The 19,253-nt window shown below is 37.5% G+C and overlaps 1 protein-coding gene across 1 annotated transcript; it reads right to left on the bottom strand.

The window, feature by feature from the left end:
* Positions 1 to 12,310: 12,310 nt before the first annotated feature.
* On the bottom strand, positions 12,311 to 13,702 carry LOC110805422 (protein FAR1-RELATED SEQUENCE 5-like). The gene is made up of 3 exons (XM_056841612.1): positions 13,332 to 13,702; positions 12,484 to 12,973; positions 12,311 to 12,394 (listed from the first exon to the last, which is right to left on the bottom strand). The coding sequence occupies exons 1-3, from the start codon at positions 13,700 to 13,702 to the stop codon at positions 12,311 to 12,313; spliced, it is 945 nt and encodes a 314-aa protein (XP_056697590.1).
* Between the last annotated feature and the right edge of the window lie 5,551 nt (positions 13,703 to 19,253).

Here is a 19,253-nt window from a genome sequence, read left to right as displayed (position 1 = left end):
TCCTCAATTCTCCAATTAAATTCCCTAATTTCTATAAGAATTAAATAAACTCAATTCTAGAAAAAAAAAATTGGTAGATAAACAAAAGTAAAAATCTGGACCTAATTAAAGAGACAAGATGAACAAAAGATTCTGATTATAAGATGATGATTCCAAGAATTCAAGATGATGATCCTAATTATAAGATTGTTGTTGACCTTGCCGTAAACAAGCTAAAAAAGTTATCTTCCCTCCTTGACCACACTGTTAGGTTATGATACATATGACAATACATAAATCATGCGGAAAAAACCATAAAGCCAGGAAAGCATATTATTTACACATAATCATTTAGCATAGTATAGATGCATACACTTTGTAGCGTGCCTTCCCTAGCTGCGCCCGAACCGAACAAGAACAAGTCTTTAGGACTCCAAGTGTCGTCCCTCCGTAGATAGTCCACAGTACGTCCGGATCCGCCTCAAGATTGACCAACTAGAATCGCCCTTAAGGTGCTTAGGAATTTTCGGCTATTAGTGCAAGAGAGTGGCTGAATTTTCTTTCAAAAACTTACCCTTTGAATACTTCAATCGTACCCATAAATTGTGACCCTAGGCACTTATTTATAGGAGTATGGAAAAGGAATTGTAATCCTACTAGGATGTGGATTTGCTAATTAGAACTTTATTAGGACTCTAAATAACAAAGCATATCTAATAGGATTAGAATTTTAATCTTTGCACAAATCCTAATAGGATTAGGATTTCCCGCACACGCATCGTACAAGCCGTGCACCCGCGCAGGCCTTGCGGCCCACGACAGACGCACAGCCCATGTGCGGTGCTGCGCGCGCGCGCCCTTGGCTGGGCCTGGCCTTGCACTGGGCCTGGTCGAGGCGTGCGGCTCGTTGGGCGATGGCCTGGCTTCGTGCTGGGCCTTCGTCTAGCGGGCCTCGTCCGATGCTAATTCGTACGATACGCTTCCGATTAAATTCCCGATTCCGGAATTCATTTCCGATACGAACAATATTTAATATTTCCGATTCCGGAATTAATTTCCGTTTCGAACAAATATTTAATATTTCCGTTTTCGGAATTATTTTCCGATTCCGATAATATTTCCGATTCTGACAATATTTCCGTTTCCGGCAATATTTCCGATTCCGGCAATATTTCCATTTCCGATAATATTTTCCGATACGTACCATGTTTCCGTTTCCGGCAACATCTACGACTTGGATAATATTTATATTTCCGATACGATCCATATTTCCGTTTCCGGCAATATCATCGTTTCCGGAGTATTCATTTCTTGCTTGTGACGATCTCAGCTCCCACTGAAACCAAGATCCGTCGATTCCGAATATCCATAGATAGAGTATTTAATGCCATTAAATACTTGATCCGTTTACGTACTATTTGTGTGACCCTACGGGTTCAGTCAAGAGTAAGTTGTGGATTAATATCATTAATTCCACTTGAACTGAAGCGGCCTCTAGCTAGGCATTCAACTCACTTGATCTCACTGAATTATTAACTTGTTAATTAATACTGAACCGCATTTATTAGACTTAACATAGAATGCATACTTGGACCAAGGGCATTATTTCCTTCAGTCTCCCACTTGTCCTTAGGGACAAGTGTGCATTTCCTAATTCCTTTGTCGCTCGATGCTTGCTCTTGAACATAAGGTAAGAGTTGTCATCCTTATTATGTCCAGAGGTGTTTCTCGGTTTCAGAGTTCAACTGATCAAATAAACAGATAATCATAGCCTATGATTCATCCGAGCACGGCCATGCATTTCACAGTTTCTAGCTCTCCGAGTGGCCTTGTACAACTTTTAAGCATCTCATCCCGATTTATGGGAGGACAATCCCAATCTTGCGATCTTGAGATTAGACTTCGTTTGATAGGTGATTACCTGAGCGTTGCCTTTAAAGCCTCCTTTTACGGTGCGACGGTTGGTCAACGTCAAAGCAACCAGTTCTCAAACAAGTAATCTCAAATCACTCAGGTATTGAGGATTTAGTGTCTAATAATTTTAATGAAATTTACTTATGACAGATTTTCATCTCTTACAGTAAAGTTTCATAGGTCTTGTCCGATACTAGTCTTCCCAAAGTAAGTATCTATGCAAATGATTATGACATTGCCATGTCCACATAGTTCAAGAAACAGAACTACTAGTCATCTTGCATTCTAATCGTCTAACGTTTTCTATGCGTCCAATTTTATAGAAAACTCCGACTAGGGACCATTTTCAACCTTTGACATTCAAGTTCACTTGATAGACATTTCTTAGTCACAGGACTGGTCCTGACAGTCTATCTTGAATATATCGTCAAATTGAAGGGACTCATCATTTAATACTAAACCAAGATTAAATGGAATATGAAAATACATTTCATATATGATAAATGTTCAACCCCATTGTTTTACAACCATGGGCCTCAAACCCATCTTTAAAACAGTTCATGGAATTCAAAGCTATGCTTGATTTCCAGTGCTACAACGTGAGTGTTGCTTCTCACTTGTTGCATAGGTTTAGTTATCACGCTTTACCAATCTTAACATCCTTTTCATCGAATGTTCTTCGAGATATGATGATAAGAACTTTTGAGTATGTTTATTTTGTGATCTAGTCTTTCTTGCTACATTAGTGGTTCTAGGCATTTTGCAATGAAGAACCATTAAGTCAACAGACATGTGATCTTCCCATGTTCAATGAAGAACTCATATAAACAACTCTATTTTATTGCTTCTTAGGCAATAATTACTTTTACTTCAACTGTATAGGTTGCTAGTGATGCTTTGTTTGGATCTACTTATCCAAGCAGTTCACAGATATGTGGAAGACTCTCCAACTATATCTTAGAACATAGAAATTATTATTTTAATTTCCCACGCAACAACTCATGGTCTTCAATCCATGTTTCCATTTCAAAACACGATGCTCTTTAGCTCTTCCTTGTCAATGGTTAACTCCAAAGGGTCTTGCTTGATCCTTTGCCAGTGTTTATGCGTGTAACATCAATATTTAGCATATCTTTATTTCCTTGAATCAAGAACTATTCCTATGTACCTTTTCAAGTACCATAAGTGTTCTTGATCTCAATCTAGTTGATCTTCACTTAGATCAATAGAGATTGATATATGTTCGTCATGCCTAAAGTCATACGATACGATTTTGGCGATCCTCATATTATATTATATACATGATAAATTCTTTTGCAGAATAATTCCCAATTGAATTCTATTCATGTAACTTTAGCTTATTCAGTTACAGTAGATACTGAATCCAACTAAATTCTTTGACATATAATATAGGTGAAGAATCTCATTAGATTCTTTGATGTTTAACTTAGTAAATGCTTATACATAGTTCAAACATTCATTACTTAGATTTATTCATATGGATCGAATATCTCCAATGGAGTCGTTCGTGTTTGATTTAGTAAATGCCATTACTAAACAATATCAAAAGATCTTTGTAAATAGATCTTAATACCCAGTATGTACTAAGTTTCGCCTTGGTCCATCATTGATGAATAATTTCAAACCTAAGTCATTAGAATTTGAATGTTATTTCACAATAGAGAGATATGTGTGATACACATAGGACCAAATAAGTTTTACGTACTCCCACTAAACTTCTTATATATCTATAAGAATCATGTATATTTTATGAAACTAAAATGCTTATTAGCTTCACTAAAATACAGTTCCAATTCCCAATTGCTTGCTTAAATCTGTACTTAGATTTCATAAGTTAGCATTCCTTTTCAAGCATTTATTTGGATCCACAAATCCTATGACATGCCATGTACATAGTTTTCTTCCAACATTTGATTGAGGAATACGTTTTGTCATCCAATTGTCATATGTACCAATATGCAATCATTGCTTGAGTTATAGACTTGAGCATTACGATTATGCATGAGGTTTCAACACAATCCATGCCATGAATTTGCTTGTAACCTTTAGCAACTAATCTAGCTTTGTGTGTGAACACAATTCCATGTTTGATGGTTTTTATCCTTAAAACAAACTTGCAACCAATAGGTGTGAAACTATTCTTGCAAATCAACAAAATTTCAATTTTGTCATCAAAACATTGGTTATGTTTTATGGCCTTTAACCATCTAAAACATTTGAGTCTATATATGGCCTCTAACCATTTTAGGGAATCTGGGTTTCGTCATAGCTTTCTTACAGGTCACAAACTCATTAATAGTTTGACTGCAAGTTGTAGGTTTCTTCACTATTAATAGAAGAATCTCATAGTTTCATTGACCTGAACTCTATGCCTACTTGGGTATCAAACAATAGAATATCAACAGGCACTTTGAGAGTCCTTTGAATATTCTGTTCTCCTAGAAGCACTTGTAAAGTCTTCTAAGAGATGTCTATTCTTTAAAGCCACTTCTAAAGTCCTTAAAGAATACGTGTTCGGATTTTCTAAAGAACTTCGAAAATCCTCCGGAATGTCCGTCTATGTTTGTTGTTCGCCTCGAAGACTTTCGAGGTCTATTTTCTCCCACTTGTCATTTTGGAAACGAATCTCCAAAAGGACATCATTTCGAGCAAACAAACATTATGTTCTCAAAAATTCGTGGTAGAAACAATACCCTTGTGTCTCATTTGAATAAATCACAATGAAACATATATCTATACTTGGGGCCTTAGTTTGTTGAATAACAAACACTAAGCTCCCACTGAGTTTAGGAACTCTTTAGATATATTATGAAAAGATATTTTGAAATTACTTTTCAATAGCTTTGACGAATTTGGTTTAGTTTGGTGGTAGTTGAGCATTTTGTTTTAGAAATTATAGGAAAAGTCTTTATGATCCATCATTGATCAAATCAAGTACTAATTGACTTCGATTATTCCAACTAAGATATGCCATATCTTATGGACCTAGATTGTGAAATTACAACACACAATCATTGATGATCATATTTGGTCTCAAGTAATCATCAACATGATCTAACCTAGATCTTTATGATTTCTTGCCAAGTGGATTTTATACTTCTGAATCTTTGAACTAGCCAAACAGATTCAACTTATATCACATTTGAGTAAATAAACCTATATTCACTCAAATCCATGTGAAATAATAAAGTCATAAAACCTTTCTTTAGCTTTGAACTCTATCGTCTAGGCGTTCTAACAATAGTTCATATTCTTTGTTACTTTCAACAAGTAAGACTAGCTTGTCTTAGTTGATCTAGAAATCAACCAACTTTCAAAAGTCCATTAAAATAGAGCTTGTGAATGTTAACTTGTTGACATGGTCTAAGCAACAATGCCAAAGATTAGTGGAACTCAAATCAAGGGTTTGATTTGAACCTAGTAAAGTTTTTATTGTTAAAGAGTTGTTTGTTTTAATCAAGCAAATTGACTCAACCCGTAAATGACCATTTCATTCAAATAAACAAACAAACAAGAATTGTTTTTGTTCTTCTGAATGTGAGTCTTTCTGTGTTTGAAGCAGAAATTTAGGTATGTTGATTATGGAACAAAATAGCCATTTAGTTCCAGCCTTGAAAGGACTTAAAACAACCTAGATGACCCTACAGCTAATGTAGCATTACCATGCTTCATTTCCCACTTGTAGGCCATTAGTGTAGCCTAGCTTCCATTATTTGAGTTATTACCGAAGTAAGAACCTCAAGCGGTATATGATACCAAGGAAGTTTGATTCCTAGGTCACTTCTCTTTAAACATAAACTTATAGGTAGAAACGGAATTGTAAATTCCTGTCATCTGTTCCTTTGTTTTCCTATTTCTTGTACCCTTTCTTATAGTCTTAAGAATTGAATTCTTTAGTGTTGACTTTTATACTTTGTTAGACATGTCCAATGTCACCAACAAGGTTCTTTACCATTTTAATTTATGTTGAATATTTTGTTTCAACTAGATGATCTTACTAGAAGCTTCTAAAGTTCTCTAAGCATCGATCTACTCGAATGTCTAGGGACTAGACTCATTCGAGAATTAAATGGAAAAAATATTTTAGGTTGTTAACCATTGGTAAAGCTGAGCGTTTAAACTCAATGCTTTATGATCTCAAAACTACATTGTATTTTGAATTCACAAGCACCAATTGGTTTGCCATTCGATTTTGATATTCGAAAACAACCATAAAAGTCGCTAAAAGAAACGTACATTTTAAATTGCTCATTTTCTCTCATTTCCGTGAATCGTTCTTGGATTCACTACCAATCGAGGAAATTTACTGTTACCTTTCTAAAAGGATTTACTGCAGTGCAAGATATTTAATTATAAACAATAATTAAAACATACATTGAAGCATGCAAAGTCTAAACATTTATCATGAGTAATAACTTGAAAATTAAAGCAATCATGCAATTTCAACAAGTTATTAGCATTTTATTCGAATTTATTGTTCCGGCAGGTGTGAATAAAATGATTCCAAGATCCTAAAATCATTGAAGAATTAAGCACAGTTTGTCGAATTAATCCTAAAACATCTTAGGTAAGCAAAAGCCTTTTGCTAATAGTCTAGAAACTATTCTTGGTTGATAGGTACGTCTAAGAACTTATTAGGTAAACCTATCGATTTTGCCACGACATAAAAGGACTCCTTACTTATATCGTTGAGTTTCACCAAAACTTACATGTACTCACAATTATTTGTGTACCTTGCCCCTTTAGGACCAATAAGTAACACCTCGCTGAGCGAAAACTATTACTAGATTGATGTAAAGGATATCCAAGCAAGTGTATATTTTGGCATGGCACCTTTTAACTCAATTTTTAAGTTTGGAACTTAAGGCTCTTACTATGTTGGTTAGATTTTAAGTGAACTAAAATCCTTAATCATGCAACATAATCAAGCTTTGATCTCATGCATATTTAAGACATATTTAAAGCAATAAATAACTTAAAGCATGCATAAGATAAATGTGATCTAGTATGGCCCGACTTCATCTTGAAATTTTAACTTCAAAGTCCGTCTTGAAAATCTCCGTGGGAGGCACCATTTTCTTCAAATAGGATAAGCTATAATTAAAACTAATTACAACTATTTGATGGTACGCAGACCATATTTGAATTGAAAAACAACTTTGGTACTTTAGACCAATTACATTCAAATTAATGGTACGCAGACCATATTTTCTATCCTATTTGGGCCATACTAGTCATTTCATAACCTGCAAAACAGTACATATACAATATATACCATTCACCCATTCATTAACATGAATGGCCCACATAGCTGGTTAGTAAAACACATTATGCATCACGTAAATATTTGCAGCAATTAATCAAGGGCACCAATAATCTACCAATTATTCAGTCCTTATTAATTCTAATCAAGTTGTTTTAACCTTAAGGATTTGTAGACCTAATCAAGAGTTTATGACTAAAAGGGCTCCCACTTAAACCAATAAATTCATATGCTTTACTAATTTTAAACATAAAAATGTATTTCTAGTCTAACCGGAAACATACAAATTTAATTAAAATTTAAAGCTCATATAAATTTATAATTGAATCCATAAATTTAATTTAATTTCAGTCGTATTTAAATTAATTCATGATTTTAATTTTAGTAAAATAATTAGAATAAATAAAATTTATTATAATTATAATATTCAAAATTAAAATCCAAGAAAACAATTTAAATTATTAATTTTAAAATTAATTAAAATTACGAAAACTGAAAATTTCAAATTAAAATTTTAAAACGATCTAATCGTAACGCAACAACCCCACGCAACGCACAGCTATAGGCCACACGCACGCAGCCGTCGCTGGCCATGTGCGCGCAGCCCATGCGCTGCGTCGCATTGCAGCTGCATTCCATTGCAAGGCATCCGAGGCATGCTTGGCCTCTGGCTCGCTGCGCGCCTGTCGTCGTCGCACGCGAGCTTGCGCACATCGCACGAGGCAGTGGCATGCGAGCTGGCGCTCGCTGCGCGCGAGCGATCGATGCTGGGCGTAGCACTCGTGGCACGCGAGCTTGCGCTCGCTGCGCGCTAGGCAGTGCGCGTTGTGGCGCAGCTTGCTTGCTGCCCACACGCGACTGCTCGTGCCTTGCTCTGGCCCTCGCCCATTCGCCCATCGCACACAGCCCACGACACAAGGCAGGGCTGCTGCCTTGTGCTCGTGCACTATGGCCTTGCTCATTGCATTCGTACCGCATGGGCGACGAGCTCCCTTGCTCGTCGTCACATGCCCGCACTATACAACACCCCTTAAGGGTAACACGTAGTGTCCATTGCTTTGTGCGTGCAAGTTATATGAGCGAATCGCATAAAAATTTAAAATTTATATTCAAAATTAATGACAAATTAATAAATAATATTAATTTCATAATTTTAGGGCGAAAAATCGAAAATTTATTATTTAATTGATTTCCGATTAACATGGATTCAAGTCTAGGTCATAAAAATTTAAAATTTAACATAAATTTACAATTTTATTGGTGGTTTTTAATCATAGGTATCTAATTAAATTATAACTAATTATGAAAATCAAATTAATTCTAAATTATTCCAATTTTCAACAAATTAATCATAATTACAAATTAGATTGCATAATTAACAAGGCTAGGCATTCAAACTTGTTAAACATATACAGTAGGTCAATCAAAAATTCAAGATTAATCAACAAAAATCGCAAATATTTAATTTAACATCTTAAATTTACGAAATTTTGCATTCGAAAAACTAAAACCTCCGAAAAGTCATAGTTAGGCTTCGAATTTGAGAATTCTGGGTTCGGCCGAAAAACACTAATTTTGTCAAAATTTTAGAATGCCTTTTACATGCGGAATTGACACAAAAATCACTCGATTTGGATGAGTAACGAAGAAACTGACGAAAAACTGCGTACGTATAATTAAATAAACGCAATTTGCAATTAATTAACAATTACGAAAATTAATCACCCCTTTTAATTCTTGCAAATTTGTAATATTTAACCATGTTCATGCAATTTAGATTATGAAAATAATAAGAGGCTCGTGATACCACTGTTAGGTTATGATACATATGACAATACATAAATCATGCGGAAAAACCATAAAGCCAGGAAAGCATATTATTTACACATAATCATTTAGCATAGTATAGATGCATACACTTTGTAGCGTGCCTTCCCTAGCTGCGCCCGAACCGAACAAGAACAAGTCTTTAGGACTCCAAGTGTCGTCCCTCCGTAGATAGTCCACAGTACGTCCGGATCCGCCTCAAGATTGACCAACTAGAATCGCCCTTAAGGTGCTTAGGAATTTTCGGCTATTAGTGCAAGAGAGTGGCTGAATTTTCTTTCAAAAACTTACCCTTTGAATACTTCAATCGTACCCATAAATTGTGACCCTAGGCACTTATTTATAGGAGTATGGAAAAGGAATTGTAATCCTACTAGGATGTAGATTTGCTAATTAGAACTTTATTAGGACTCTAAATAACAAAGCATATCTAATAGGATTAGAATTTTAATCTTTGCACAAATCCTAATAGGATTAGGATTTCCCGCATACGCATCGTACAAGCCGTGCACCCGCGCAGGCCTTGCGGCCCACGACAGACGCACAACCCATGTGCGGTGCTGCGCGCGCGCGCGCCCTTGGCTGGGCCTGGCCTTGCACTGGGCCTGGTCGAGGCGTGCGTTGCTGCGTGCGGCTCGTTGGGCGATGGCCTGGCTTCGTGCTGGGCCTTCGTCTAGCGGGCCTCGTCCGATGCTTATTCGTACGATACGCTTCTGATTAAATTCCCGATTCCGGAATTCATTTCCGATACGAACAATATTTAATATTTCCGATTCCGGAATGAATTTCCGTTTCGAACAAATATTTAATATTTCCGTTTTCGGAATTATTTTCCGATTCCGATAATATTTCCGATTCTGACAATATTTCCGTTTCCGGCAATATTTCCGATTCCGGCAATATTTCCATTTCCGATAATATTTTCCGATACGTACCATGTTTCCGTTTCCGGCAACATCTACGACTTGGATAATATTTATATTTCCAATACGATCCATATTTCCGTTTCCGGCAATATCATCGTTTCCGGAGTATTCATTTCTTGCTTGTGACGATCTCAGCTCCCACTGAAACCAAGATCCGTCGATTCCGAATATCCATAGATAGAGTATTTAATGCCACTAAATACTTGATCCGTTTACGTACTATTTGTGTGACCCTACGGGTTCAGTCAAGAGTAAGCTGTGGATTAATATCATTAATTCCACTTGAACTGAAGCGGCCTCTAGCTAGGCATTCAACTCACTTGATCTCACTGAATTATTAACTTGTTAATTAATACTGAACCGCATTTATTAGACTTAACATAGAATGCATACTTGGACCAAGGGCATTATTTCCTTCACACACTAGTACACCAATTGAGCGCAAAGACTCATCCACGACCATAAACTTCTCATCTTCACCAGCGATTTCAGCGACTAACTCATCTCATCTCTAACCGGTGTTATCGACGACGTACAACCGTCGATGTATTCGGGATTTCAAATTACCCATTTGTCTTGTGTCGACCCAATTTGAAGCTAACAGCAATCTCAACATCATCCCTTGTTGCACCAACTTCTCGGTGAGCGGTGGTGCAGTAAACGGTGGAATACAGAGGAGAAAAAAAGGGGAGGAGAGAGGAAGAGGGATGACCGGGTTTTTCTTCGATTGAGCTGAGCTGCGAGACAAGGAAGGAAGCAGAAGGAGGGAGCTGACAATGAAGGCGGTGGTGGTTAATGGCAGAAGGGAGGGAAGAGAGAAAATAAATGGGTGGGTTATTGGGTTATTGGATAGGTTAATTAGGTTTGTTAATGGGTGGGTTGAGTATAGGAGTTAATTAGGGATTAATTGAGTTAATTATATGTTAATTGGGTTGATTAGGAGTTGATGAAGTCATCAAGGGTATTTGGTGTATTAAGTTTTGAATTAGGGGTATTTGGTGTATTATGAAAAGTGCAGGGGTATTTGGTGAATTTCTTCAAACCTCGAGGGCATTTCATGAAAAAACCGTAAAAAAATGTGTGTGAAATTTTTTTTAGACAATTCTTCAATGATAGCGAAAAAGGATACGAGTTCATGAACTCAAAACAGTGCAAAATGGATTAGGATTAACATCACAAAATACACTGCCCAACAAATGGGTTTAATGGAAAAACAAAAACTATTATTTTCCCAGCGGCTACAACAACTAAACCTCCAAAACATATACGTAGCAATCTCAATCAATTACAACATAAGAGCAGCTACAATGTCATTCGACCTCCAAGTCGTGTACGCCATTCGTATGTATCGTAATCAAAAGTTTGAGATATATCTTCAGATAAATTAATTTGAGAACTTTCGGGAATGTCTTCTAGCACAGGTCCATTGTAGTAAGGATGCACACGTTCATCGTTGACGTTATTTGCATGTTCTTGCCTAGCCCAGTAGCTAGGAATATGCTCATACATTGACCCGATAAGTTCCTACAATGAGCGTAAACCTGATTAACTTATAGTGGTTCAAATAATAACCTAATAAAGTACTTATTAAACGACATAAAAGTACCTCATTGGCTGCAATCTCAGCGTGCGTACATGCTTGTTTCTTCTTAGATTTGTCGTAAATTGAACAAGGTCCTTTCTTTGGCCTACCAACATGCCTCTTATCAACCGGGGTTTTGATAACATCAGCTTGAACCGGTTGAACCGTCCTTTTTAGAGCGCGCTCGTTACACTCTCTTGGCCTTAACCTACGACGACCAAACACATTACGTGCTTCTGGATCCCACCACATAATAGACGTATCACCTTGGTCACCCGTTTTTCGAATACCCACCGCATCCTCCATTTTGAGCCTAACAATATCAGTAGCTTCCGTATACAGCTTGTATGCAACATCATTATGCATGGCCAATTCTTTCAAATAATTGTGCCTTAAAGATAGCTCTTTAGCTTTTTCTAGCCGTCTTGATTCCTCCGGATCATAGAATGAAACCCTCAAGCTCTCATAAGACCTAACTTGCTTCCTCCATCTATCTAGCATATATTTTTCCGGTATAAATTGAAAATCCTCCACATCCATGGCTTTCAGTATATGCCTACATAGAATACCTCTAAATTCAAACAACTGACATGAACAACTTAGCTCTCCTTTAACCTTATCAACTCTAACACTGTAGCTTTTGAACCGTTTCCTCCAATGAGGGGAGGTCAGTTTCTCGTCAGCTCTATACAACAAAAGTGATCTTGCATCAATTTTGGTAACATTTGTGTGGGTTAAACCTTTACGCTCACACACAATATCAGCAAACATCTCGTTGGTGTACACCTTATGGAAAACTTACTCGGCTAACACACTCTTGTCAACATCAATTTGTGGAGGCTTATCTATACAATCAAAATTATCCTCCTTTTCTTCCTCTGCCTTTATATTCATACAAAACTCATAGTTTTTAATGAACTGCAATAAACCACATTCTAGGTCTACTTGAGTTTTGAAGTAACGATTCATACCTTCACTTCGCTGTGTAGATGACATTGCATTCCGGCCCAAAATTGGCCTCTATTGTAGGCTGGTGCCCAATGTCGACGGTTTTCGTACGCATCCAACATCCACCCCTTACGTTGATTATATGTGTCCATCACAAGACACCATGCCTCGTCAAACTCCGCGGGATCGAGCATATCATGAACGGCCGTTCTAATAAGTGTATCAATGCTTTTCCATTCAGCAAGCTTGCCAAGGTTCCGAGAGGCATTCTGTAGCACGTGCCACAAACAAAGCCGGTGTGGAACACCTGGGAAAACTTTGCTTATTGCCTTACCGATTGCCTTGTCTTGATCGGTTAAAATGCCCTTCGAAGGCTTTCCCATGCACTTCAACCATTCCTCAAAAACCCAAACAAAAGTTTCAGTATCTTCATGTGAGATTAAAGCGGCAACGAATACAATCGACTTCCCATGGTGGTTGACGCCAACAAATGGGGCAAATGGCATGCGATACCTGCTTGATTGAAAAACTTAATTAATGTAATATAATCATCATGAATACACTACCACATAAACAATTATATAAGAAATGATAATAAAAATGAACACATATTTGATTAACGTTAGTGATAATCAGCATGCAAACAAACATGCATAAATATAAACAAAATAGAAACACACGTACTTATAACAACACAACCAACACATTAACCATTAACACATCCTAATTTCGGCTAACCTAGCCTCCTCCGTCCCTCGGGACCAACAAGGGGTAGTACAGGAATATGTAGGGCTGGTGCCAACAGTTCATCACGTATATTACAAAAAAAGTTAGAGTATACCAAATTAACAAAACCATTATGCTTGCGTACCTATTGCTAGAAAAGGTGGTGTCGAAACTAATCACATCCCCGAAGTATTTGCAAGTTCCTCTGCTACGCGCGTCGGACCAGAATGCATTCTTTAAAATGCCTTCTTCATCTTGTTGCATAGAGCTATAAAAATCGCTATTCAATTCTCGTTGTGATTTGAAATACTTTTCAAGACTGGCAGCATCTCCTTCCTCGAACATTGTTTTACGGCGTTCAACAGCTATGGCGTTCCTAACATCCCTTTTGTTAAACGTAATATTATCAAAACCACCTTTTTCAATAAGCTGAGTACCAAAGTTTCTACTCAAGCTCACACCCCCCTTATCATTTATCATTAGCCTATCAAAGGCAATGCTCCTGTAATTAACCATCATTCGGCTACATTCGGGGCTAAGAGGGTGATTATGCTGCAAAAAACAATTAACTACTACAAACTCTCCATTTTTAAATGAACCATATGAAGGAAATAATGCCCTTGGTCCAAGTATGCATTCTATGTTAAGTCTAATAAATGCGGTTCAGTATTAATTAACAAGTTAATAATTCAGTGAGATCAAGTGAGCTGAATGCCTAGCTAGAGGCCGCTTCAGTTCAAGTGGAATTAATGATATTAATCCACAGCTTACTCTTGACTGAACCCGTAGGGTCACACAAATAGTACGTAAACGGATCAAGTATTTAATGGCATTAAATACTCCATCTATGAATATTCGGAACCGACGGATCTTGGTTTCAGTGGGAGCTAAGATCGTCACAGGCAAGAAATGAATACTCCGGAAACGATGATATTGCCGGAAACGGAAATATGGATCGTATCGGAAATATGAATATTATCCAAGTCGTAGATGTTGCCGGAAACGGAAACATGGTACGTATCGGAAAATATTATTGGAAATGGAAATATTACCAGAATCGGAAATATTGCCGGAAACGGAAATATTGTCAGAATCGGAAATATTACCGGAATCGGAAAATAATTCCGGAAACGGAAATATTAAATATTTGTTCGAAACGGAAATTAATTCCGGAATCGGAAATATTAAATATTGTTCGTATCGGAAATAAATTCCGGAACTGGAAATTTAATCGGAAGCGTATCGTACGAATTAGCATCGGACGAGGCCTGCCGGACGAAGGCCCAGCACGAAGCCGGGCCATCGCCCAGCAAGCACGCGCGCAGCCAAGGCAGCGCCCAGGCCTACCGCAAGGCAGGCCCAGCGCGCGCCAAGGCCACGGATGCGTGGGCCGCGCTGCGTGGGCTGCTGCTCGCACGCGCATGGGCAGCCCTTGTGGCTGCCGTGTGTGTGTGAGTTTGTGCTCATGCGTGATTCCTAAATCTACAAGAGTCAGTGTATGATTAAATTTCTATTCCTATTGGATAAATTAATTAAATAGAATTCATGTAGGATTCTAATTTCAATTAATTCGTATCCTACTAGGATTACGATTCCTTTTCCATAACTCTATAAATAAAGGCCTAGGGGTCATTATTTATACAACAAGTTTTAAGTATTCAAAACTAAGATTTTTAAGCAGAAAAATCAGCCAATATTCTTGCCTACCTAACCGAAAATATTAGAACCTTAAGGGCGATTCTAGTTGGTCAATCTTAAGGCGGATCCGGACGTGCTGTGGACTATCTACGGAGGGACGACACTTGGAGTCCTAAAGACTTGTTCTTGTTCGGTTCGGGCGCAGCTAGGGAAGGCACGCAACAAAGAGTATGCATCTAAACTATGCTAAATGATTATGTGTAAATAATATGTTTCCTGGCTTTATGGTTTTTCCGCATGATTTATGAACTGTCATATGAATCATAACCTAACAGTGGTATCAGAGCCCCTTATTATTTTCATAATCTAAATTGCATGAACATGGTTAAATATTACAAATTTGCAAGAATTAAAAGGGGTGATTAATTTTCGTAATTGTTAATTAATTGCAAATTGCGTTTATTTAATTATACGTACGCAGTTTTTCGGCAGTTTCTTCGTTACTCATCCGAATTGAGTGATTTTTGTGTCAATTCCGCATGTAAAAGGCATTCTAAAATTTTGACAAAATTAGTGTTTTTCTGCCGAACCCAGAATTCTCAAATTCGAAGCCTAACTATGACTTTTCGAAGGTTTTAGTTTTTCGAATGCAAAATTTCGTAAATTTAAGATGTTAAATTAAATATTTGCGATTCTTGTTGATAAATCTTGAATTTTTGATTGACCTACTGCATATGTTTAACAAGTTTGAATGCCTAGTCTTGTTAATTATGCAATCTAATTTGTAATTATGATTAATTTGTTGAAAATTAGAATAATTTAGAATTAATTTGATTTTCATAATTAATTGTAATTTAATTAGAAACCTATGATTAAAAACCACCATAAAAATTGTAAATTTACGATAAATTTTAAATTTTTATGACCTAGACTTGAATCCATAACAATCGGAAATCAATTGGATAATAAATTTTCGATTTTTCGCCCTAAAATTATGAAATTAATATTATTTATTAATTTGTCATTAATTTTAAATATAAATTTTAAATTTTTATGCGATTCGTTCATAAAACTTGCACGCACGAAGCAATGGACGCTTCGTGTTACCCTTAAGGGGTGTTGTATAATGCGGGCATGCGACGACGAGCAAGGGAGCTCGTCGCCCGTGCGGCACGAATGCAATGAGCAAGGGCGTAGTGCACGAGCACAAGGCAGCAGCCCTGCCTTGTGTCGTGTGCCACAAGCAATGAACGAATGGGCATGGGCGAAGGGCGAGCCAAGGCAGTCGCGTGTGGGCAGCAAGCGAGCTGCGCCACAACGCGCGCTGCCTCGCACAAGGGCGCGCAGCCTCGCGCGCAGCGAGCGCAAGCTCGCGTGCCACGAGCGCTGCGCCCAGCATTACTCGGGCGCACAGCGCGCGATGTCGCCCGCCCAGCGAGCGATGTCGCGCCCCAGCGAGCGATGGCTCGCGCGCCCAGCGAGCGATGTCGCGCGCCCAGCGAGCGATGTCGCGCGCACGCACTGCGAGCGATAGCTCGCGTGCGATGAGCGCTGGCGCGCGCAGCGAGCATCAGTGCGTGCGGAGGCTTGCGATAGGGAAGCAGCAGCTATGCGACGAGCGCATGGGCTGCGCGCACATGGCCAGCAATGGCTGTGTGCGTACGGCCCATGGGCGTGCAACGCGTAGGGTGTTTGCGTTACGATTAGATCGTTTTGAATGTTTAATTTGAAAATTTCAGTTCACGTAATTTTAATTAATTTTAAAATTAATAATTTGAATTATTTTCTTGGATTTTAATTTTGAATATTATAATTATAATAAATGTTATTTATTCTAATTATTTTACTAAAATTAAAATCATGAATTAATTTAAATACGACTGAAATTGAATTAAATTTTTGGATTCAATTATAAATTGATATGAGCTTTAAATTTTAATTAAATTTGTATGTTTCCGGTTAGACTAGAAATACATTTTTATGTTTAAAATTGGTAAAGCATATGAATTTATTGGTTTAAGTGGGAGCGCTTTTTAGTCATAAACTCTTGATTAGGTCTACAAATCCTTAAGGTTAAAACAACTTGATTAGAATTAATAAGGACTGAATAATTGGTAGATTATTGGTGCCCTTGATTAATTGCTGCAAATGTTTACGTGATGCATAATGTGTTTTACTAACCAGCTATGTGGGCCATTCATGATAATGAATGGGTGAATGGTATATATTGTATATGTACTGTTTTGCAGGTTATGAAGTGACTAGTATGGCCCAAATAGGATAGAAAATATGGTCTGCGTACCATTAATTTGAATGTAATTGGTCTAAAGTACCAAAGTTATTTTTCAATTCAAATATGGTCTGCGAACCATCAAATAGTTGTAATTAGTTATAGCTTATCCTATTTGAAGAAAATGGTGCCTCCCACGGAGATTTTCAAGACGGACTTTGAAGTCAAAGCTTCAAGATGAAGTCGTGCCATACTAGATCACAAATATCTTATGCATGTTTTAAGTTATTTATTGTTTTAAATATGTCTTAAAATGCATGAGATCAAAAGCTTGATTATGTTGCATGATTAAGGATTTTAGTTCACTTAAAATCTAACCAACATAGTAAGAGCCTTAAGTTCCAAACTTAAAAATTGAGTTAAAAGGTGCCATGCCAAAATATACACTTGCTTGGATATCCTTTACATCAATCTAGTAATAGTTTTCGCTCAGCGAGGTGTTACTTATTGGTCCTAAAGGGGCAAGGTACACAAATAATTGTGAGTACATGTTAGTTTTGGTGAAACTCAACGATATAAGTAAGGAGTCCTTTTATGTCGTGGCAAATTCGATAGGTTTACCTAATAAGTTCTTAGACGTACCTATCAACCAAGAATAGTTTCTAGACTATTAGCAAAAGGCTTTTGCTTACCTAAGATGTTCTAGGATTAAGTCGACAAACTGTGCTTAGTTCTTCAATGATTTTAGGATCTTGGAATCATTTTATTCACACCTGCCGGAACACATAACTTGAATAAAATGCTTAATAAACATTGAATTATGCATGTATGCTAGAATTTAAGTTTATTAAGAGAAACTGTGAATGGTTATTTATTTGTTTATTCTTTTCAATTGTAGTTTTAATATGGCAAACAACAATCAAAACATCATCATGGGTTCTGAGCTTATGGTCAAGCTGAACCTGACAAATTTTCTTGAATGGGAAGCTAAGCTAGTTGAAATAGTCAAACTCAATGGACTTGAGTATGTACTATCACATCCCATGCCAAGCTACTATGCCAGAGACATGACCCCTGAGAGATTTTACGCCTGGGATGCGGATCTCAAAAAGGTTATGAGTCTCATGCTGAACAATATCCCTGATGATTGGGCTAGAAGGTTTGTAGCCTATGAACCTTTTACGCTCATCAAGAATCTGAGGGATATCTGTCGTGGAAGTACGGAGGACAGGGACCTGAACGTCCATGAGTTGATTGAATCAATGTCTGGTCTAAAGGTTAGTTCTCCCAACAGGTGTTATAGGATGGAGGTCCAAGAAACACATGTTCAGCTCCTTCGCACTAAACAGAGGGTAGGCGTCCCACTGAGGTTCCATGTGGAACTTATGTGTTCATATTTTGATCGCCTAAGTCTACTAGGAACACCAATAAGCGAAAGGATGGCAGTCTCTGTCTTGCTCAATTCACTACACAGTGGGTTTGGTCGCTTCAAGCAACAATACCTAAGTGAACCAAGAGAAGAAACAGTTGCAGAATTTATTCACCTTGTCAGAAAGGCTGAAATAGTACTGGACTGTGAAGCCAAAGATTTACTCAAGGCTAGAAAGAGACCATTCAAGAAAGGTGGAAAGTCCAAGGGCAATGCTAAATCAAAGCAGGACAAGTCCACATCAAGCTGTCTTTATTGTGATGGAATAGGCCATTACAAAAGAGAATGTCCAAAGCTAAAGGAAGATCAGAAGAACGGAACAGTCGTTCCATCTTCAGGTATTTTCGTTATAGACTGTATACTTGCTAATTCAACTTCTTGGGTATTAGATACAGGTTGTGGCTCACACTTATGTTCCAATCCACAGGGACTAAGAAGAAGTAGAAAGTTAAGCAAGGGTGAAGTCGACCTACGAGTGGGAAATGGAGCACGGATTGCTGCATTAGCTGTAGGAACTTACTATTTGTCGTTGCCCTCCGGGCTAGTTTTGGAACTGGAAGAATGTTTCCATGTTCCAAGTCTTACTAAAAACATCATTTCAGTTTCTTGCTTAGATGCTAAGGGATTTTCCTTTATAATAAAAGACAATAGTTGTTCGTTTTATTTTAAAGAGATGTTTTATGGATCTGCTAGATTAGTCAATGGACTTTATTTATTAGATCACGACAAACAAGTATATAACATAAATACCAAAAAGGCCAAAAAGGATG

This window comes from Spinacia oleracea, chromosome 4 (genome assembly GCF_020520425.1).
Source record: "Spinacia oleracea cultivar Varoflay chromosome 4, BTI_SOV_V1, whole genome shotgun sequence".
NCBI classification, from domain to species: domain Eukaryota; kingdom Viridiplantae; phylum Streptophyta; class Magnoliopsida; order Caryophyllales; family Amaranthaceae; genus Spinacia; species Spinacia oleracea.
Note: the sequence above shows the minus strand (reverse complement) of the source record. Positions and strands in the feature narration are given on the sequence as shown.